General features: G+C 37.6%; 1 protein-coding gene across 1 annotated transcript; it reads right to left on the bottom strand.

The window, feature by feature from the left end:
- Nucleotides 1–1,227: 1,227 nt before the first annotated feature.
- LOC147856579 (glutamate decarboxylase-like) lies at nucleotides 1,228–4,556 on the bottom strand. The gene is made up of 8 exons (XM_087329047.1): nucleotides 4,405–4,556; nucleotides 3,661–3,865; nucleotides 3,242–3,442; nucleotides 2,936–3,150; nucleotides 2,552–2,805; nucleotides 2,406–2,458; nucleotides 2,079–2,254; nucleotides 1,228–1,792 (listed from the first exon to the last, which is right to left on the bottom strand). Exons 1-8 carry the CDS (start codon nucleotides 4,506–4,508, stop codon nucleotides 1,450–1,452), a joined length of 1,551 nt encoding a protein of 516 aa, XP_087185173.1. The 5' UTR covers nucleotides 4,509–4,556; the 3' UTR covers nucleotides 1,228–1,449.
- Nucleotides 4,557–6,562: the final 2,006 nt, after the last annotated feature.

Genomic DNA, 6,562 nt, shown 5'->3' on the forward strand with positions numbered 1-6,562 from the left:
ACCACCATAAATAAAGTACAATCCATATTCATGATTTTTCTCTCATATATGCATGAAATGGTAGTAATTGCTTTGGACTGCATTAAAATTGCAACATGTGCATGCCACCAATCCAAACACATGAGTCATGACCATAAGAGCAAGGTAACCAAGAGCCACAATCCAAAACTTATCACTCGATAAGGGGAGTGAGGGCACAAGATCGAATTTATAAGATAGCCTACCCCCCCCCTCCAACGAAGGGTGTGCTCACAGGCAAAAAGGTCACAATGAAACTTCCCGCATTGGCAATGCCCATGGGGATGTAATATATGCATCTCCTTAATATAGTTAATTGATGTCCTATGCTCAAAATAACGAAAGAGCAAACTGATTTGTGAGGGATATACGTATTTCGAAAACATGGGGACACATCCAACATATTATATATTATCATCATCATAGTACCATTCAATCAAGACACTCTCATAATTCATAATTCCTGAAATTCAAATTGTGATTAAGGTCCCATCTATGCAATAGTCATTACTAAGTTTGAAAATGAGAATGGAAACCTTCCTCTCTTGGCAAGTTACGTTGAAAATAGGTGAAATGAAGTATTTAGACAAATTAAAAACTAGAGGTATGTTGGAGATTATTGTTGATAACATTAGCAATATTTCGAGAATTCCATGAGAAATGAGTGGTATACTTTTAAATGTATAATGATACGTTCTAAATCTAATTATAATAACTTGAAAGTTGACACCATCCTTTGGTTTTATAATACACATGGTTACTCTTCAAGTAAAAGCTTGATTTACTTTTTAAAAGGAAAATATTATCATTTCAAGAGGTTTGGGTTTCCAAAAACATGTGACTGCCAAATTTGTAAAGCTATATTTTACGAGGCTGCAGTCTTAAAACGAAATTAAATCATGACAAAACATACATAGGTACTTCATTATTTCCTTAAAAATACAAGGATAGTATGATAATGTTCCCAATGTATAATGGATAATCAAGCTCTGATATTCCTATGTATAATCAAGGCTGTATGTGATTGCAATCATGACGACAGTTTAATACTTATTTCCTCCACTAAGCAAATCATCGTAGTTCTTATAATTACAAGAATGCACTATGCCAAGTAAATAATTGTCAACTTGAAGAAAAAGCATGAACTGTTCCTAGAGTTCTGAAGAATGCATTTTTATGTTTGCAGGATAGTGCATAAAAATATAAATATTTTCAAAATTCCCTTTTTCAGACATATCTACATCTACATTTCATGAGAGAAATAGGCATTGTCTTAAAGACCACATGGCATGTACTTGCCAATAGGATCAAACAATTACAACATCATTTACTGCATTATGCATATAATTAAGGTAACTACCAACAAAGCATCTCCTCAACCACACCGATAAAACCAAGTCCATACATATATATATATAAAGGTCTCGATCATCAACAAACGCCATTCGTTTTATGCAAAGCATTCTTCTTCCATACGCTGAAAGCCTTTTGCGAGTTCAGGACTTTGTCGAATACGGATGAGATTCGTAAGACATGAGGCTCTATCTTAGAACCCTCCGAGTCGGCCGGATGTGCTTTGTCTCCCAACAGCGCGGCCGCCACTTTCTTCATCGATCTCGAGGGTTTAGCATCCAAGTAGTGAACGACTCGGCTTATGTCATTCACGAGACGTTGTGCTAGTGCACAACTGAAGTCCTCTCTAACCACCACTCTTAGAAGGGACACATGTTGAGCATCTGGTGCCATCGTATAGGCAGGCACGATCCAACCATACCTACATTGACTCACATCCACCCATTTACATAGTAAGATGATCATCTTCCCTCACACTTCCCTCACACGCAGACTGCTTTGATTCCAAATCATATCTTTAGGTCAATGCAAGAGTCTATTTATCGAATTCCCTTCTGTAAATTTCCTAATTTTATGAGATGTCAGGCTAGACTGTTTAACGAAATTTAGTATTGTTCTAATTTCATCAGCATATTAAATCTTCGTGTGACATAGATCTTCCAGATTCAATTTGAAATCGTGAAACTATTCATCATCATATAACATACCTGCGAAGGTGATCCGAGATCTCATAATCATCATGATTTCCTTTGTCCTTTAGTGAAAATGCTACCAATGGAACTCCAACATCCTTTGACAGAATATTGAACCTCCCAGTCTTCACAATCTCATCCGTTAGCATCTTTGCAGTGGCGCGACAATTGTCCATTATGCTCTTGTAGCCCTAAACGCATCAAGAGATATAAACTCTTGAATCCATCAAGAACTAAATATTGCTGGGAGTTATGGATAATCAAGATCACAATCAAACAAAAACACTCTTAACTTGAATCGAAATATTTAACAAGAGCTTATAAAAATCCTATGCTAGTTACCGCAAACCCCAGCCGGATTAATTGATAGTATTGTGCAATGATTTGGCTAGATCCTGAGGGGAATTAAACAAATTAGTTGCATAAGTTCCCAAACAAATTTATCCTTTCAGTTAGCCTGCATTGATTTTCATAGGCTTGGTAGTCACCTTTGGAGAAATTGAGAGTGAAAGTTGGTTGGTCGGCCCCAAGGTAATTGACATGGAAGACGAGCTCTTCTGGAAGGTCCAGTTTGCTCCTCCAGACAACCCACCCAATTCCAGCGTACACGAGGCCATACTTGTGGCCACTAACATTGATGCTCCTCACGAGTGGCAACCTAAAATCCCATTCTATATCTGGATAAATGAAGGGTGCAACAAAACCACCGCTCGCCGCATCCACATGGATTGGAGTGTCCCATCTAACAGTGTATGTAACATAAATTACATTGCCAAGTATTCAGTTATTTTTGTTTTCATTCATAAAAATACAACTAGGAAGTTCGTTAAAATAATGATTGAAGTACTTAAGCTATTTAACATTGTAAATACCCAGTTTCCTTATTCTTCTTCTCAAGTAGGTCATCGAGACGCTTCACGTCCTCAAATTCACCATTATATGTGGACCCAAGAATGGCACATACACAGATTGTGTTCTCGTCAACAAGCTCCACCGCCTTCTCAGGATCCATCACATAATACCCATCTTTCAACTTCACATCCTTGAGTTCAACCTCAAAATATCGTGCAAATTTCTCCCAACAAACCTTTAGACCAATCAATATCGTTACTTTTAACATCGAATAGAGAAAAAAATTTTAAGTATTTTATTCATTCGACAACTGTTTAAAGCTTTACCTGGACATTTGCACCGGTCACAATGTTGGGTTTATCATAGGGTTTCCCCTCAGCTTTCCGCCTATTCTGCCATTTCCTCTTGAAAGCTAACCCAGCAAGCATGATTGCCTCCGAAGACCCCACCGTGCTTGCCCCAATGGCTTGCTCTCCATCACAAAGGGGTGCATTGAAGAGCCTTGCTATCATGTTTACACATCTATCCTGTGACCCCCGAAACAAATATAGCATATATACGCTTTTTTTAGTACATTTATAGTACATCATTTTTCCCTATTAAAATTTTCAGTTATATCCTAACCTACGTGCATATACATATACATGCATGCATGCAAGCATACATACATATATCAAATTCACGTAATCATGTATTCCATAGTCATTCAATATACTAGAAAAATGTTACTAGATGATAGGTATACCTGAAGTTCAGTGGTGACTGGGTATTCGTCCATGTCAATGTAGTTCTTGTTAAGGGCCCCAAGGATGAGGCGGTCACACTCGGGCTCCATCCAGGTGGTGACAAAGGATGCAAGGTTGAGGCGGGGGTTGCCGTCCAGCATCAGCTCATCGCTGATAATCTGGTGGGCTGCCTCCTTTGAGATCTCGTGCTGCGGCATCTTAAACCTAACCAAGAGATAATTAAATGAATTACTAATTAATTGTGAATCATTAAATGAAGATTAATAACAAAAAATATATGGCAATAACTATAGATCAATTAAACCAATATTTATGAAGAAATGAAAATAAAACCCAATTCTATCTCTCTCGCTCACTCGCTTTAACACGTTTTGTACAATACTAGAACTCTTTTTTTATCTAAGTTTTTACTTTATTTTATTTTATTTTTATTTTCGATGATTGGGTACACACCCCATTTTGTTGTAAACCAATTGTGTCATGGGCCAATTTTGGTCTTAGAAGAAGTTAATATATATCTTTCTTTCTTTCTTCTTTCTAAATTAAATAAAATTTAAAAAAAAAAGGTAATAACCTCTCTATGTACATATCTCTAGGCTCTCTCTCTCTCTCTCTCTCTCTCTCTCTCTCTCTGCGTCTGCCTCGAAGAACAAAGTAACAACCACATGCATATGTACATAGCATAGATACAAACAAACAACCAAAATATGGTCGGTTTATGTTGTGTGCATACATATATATACCTTGGCAGAGGGTTCTGCATGTAGCGAGACGCGAAGGTGGAGTGGAGGAGGGTGGTGTCATCATCGGCACCAAGCAGTGTCTCTGAAGTGGTGGTCAGAGCCATGGCTGATGATATTGGCAGACCCCTTGGAGCTTTACGACTTTCAATTAATTTGCTCTGAGTTTCACGTTGCCTTCATTCATTCTGCGACACGCACGTTTGTATGTATGTATGTATGTATACATACATTCACATGAAATGCATACATACATACATAATAGTACATATATATAACGTTTCCATATATCTATAAAAGTAGGACCTTCCTTTCACATATTATTATTATAATTTACTACTATCACTATCTCACTACTACCTCTCCTGTTACTCTCGTATTACCATTGCTATCAATGTTCCATCCCTCCACTCCGGGACCTCAGAGGGCATTGTAGCTTGTTGTGTCTTCTTTCGTTATACATGTGTTTCCATCACCACGAGATCTTGTGCAATACACGAGTCTTCTCAATTCTCTTCTATATTAGCTTTTTGTGTCTTCTATAGAAATACACGTGTTGTCGTTTTCATGAGCGTGCCCATTAATTATGAATGAGATGAGGATGATGACAATGCATCATTGCACTCTGGAGCCTAGTAACATGACTTGTGAGACGTAAACAATAGCAGAAAGGAATTCTTGTAGTCCAAATTAGAGGGGCAAATACATTTCTTCGTGAATTTTTTTACGGTTGATCCACATGCTTTCAAAATAAAGACCCTATATATGGGCCGAAGAAGTGACATGGGGTGGTACACACAACCTAAAGAAGTTGTACAAGGTTGGTGCATAGGGTAATCGGAGGTGGGAATGGAAGTGTATGCTTTACATCATGGTACAAGGTGTTTAGATCAACCTAGGGTTCCAATTAAGACTAACCATCATTCAACAATAGTAATGTACTGGTTTATTATTTATTTCTTATTTATCAATCGATGGATGGATGGATCCTTAAATATATAGATAGATAGATAGCTAGATGTAATGGCATAGCGAATGCAACATCGTGATGAGAAGTGGGGACTTCTGTTTCAAGAAAAATGACGTTTACTACAATGGGGAGGAGGTCGATGACGAGTGGTGCACCAATATGAACAATGGGTGGGAAGAGATAGAAAGAGAAAGTGAGGGCAAAGAGGAGAATCCATGAGGGTTAAATTTGAAAGCAAAACATAAGGGAGAAGCAAGCTCTAGCACTTCACTATGAAAAGCCTTAGGGCTAGTTATGCGCATCCTTATTAGATATATGGCATATTTACGTAGATGACCATGTCCTTTTATAGCCAAGTTAGAATAGAATGTTTATCATCCATAAAGAGGCCAGTTTTGACCTATGGTACCAGAGTATACTTGTGTTCTTGATATGTGTCCCCTTCCTAAGAAGGGGTATTCATACATTGAAGCACAAAGTCTCTATGTGTGAATAAAACATACACATACGAGCTCAACCTTCTAGGTGGTGTCTTAAGTATGACACTTAAGTTATCACTCCCTCTTAGTATGTCAACATATCTTGAACGAATTACACTATATGTCGAGCATGTGAAGAGCAAGTGACATTCATCCTATACCATGCCTTCATTGCATACTTTACATGTCTTCAAATTCATTACATTTTGATACCATGACATAGCTTCAATACTTAACTTGTGAGATTGAGTGCGAAGTAGTGTAAGGGCTCTACGAGCATTACTACTCATATTGATAATAAGATAAGGTTGGATACGATCAATAGACATTCTTGCTTTATATTGAGACCAACATTAAGGCTTGACATTTGCAATATAATATTCTAGCTTTGTCCTCTTAGCATCTTCCCACTTCATCCTTAATGATTCCACCAACCTTTCCTCAATCATTACATAATGCATAACATCGCCTTTAAAAGATCATCCACACCTCATCTTCTAAACCATTTCCTTATGTCAACAACCCAACCGGATTAGAGAATCTTACTCTTATGATTCTTTTGTAACTTACATCCAACATTCCAAGCAAGATGTGGTAATTGATGATTTGGCATATTCTTGACTTTTGTAATGTATTTATATACTCTTTGGAGTACCAATATTTCTATGGGTCGAACACCTGTTTCCAAGAGGGACTAGAGGGAGTCCACCTA

This window comes from Azolla caroliniana, unplaced genomic scaffold, assembly GCF_043228905.1.
Source record: "Azolla caroliniana isolate FFs.n. ecotype wild unplaced genomic scaffold, voAzoCaro1.0.p SCAF_13, whole genome shotgun sequence".
In the NCBI taxonomy this organism is placed as follows: domain Eukaryota; kingdom Viridiplantae; phylum Streptophyta; class Polypodiopsida; order Salviniales; family Salviniaceae; genus Azolla; species Azolla caroliniana.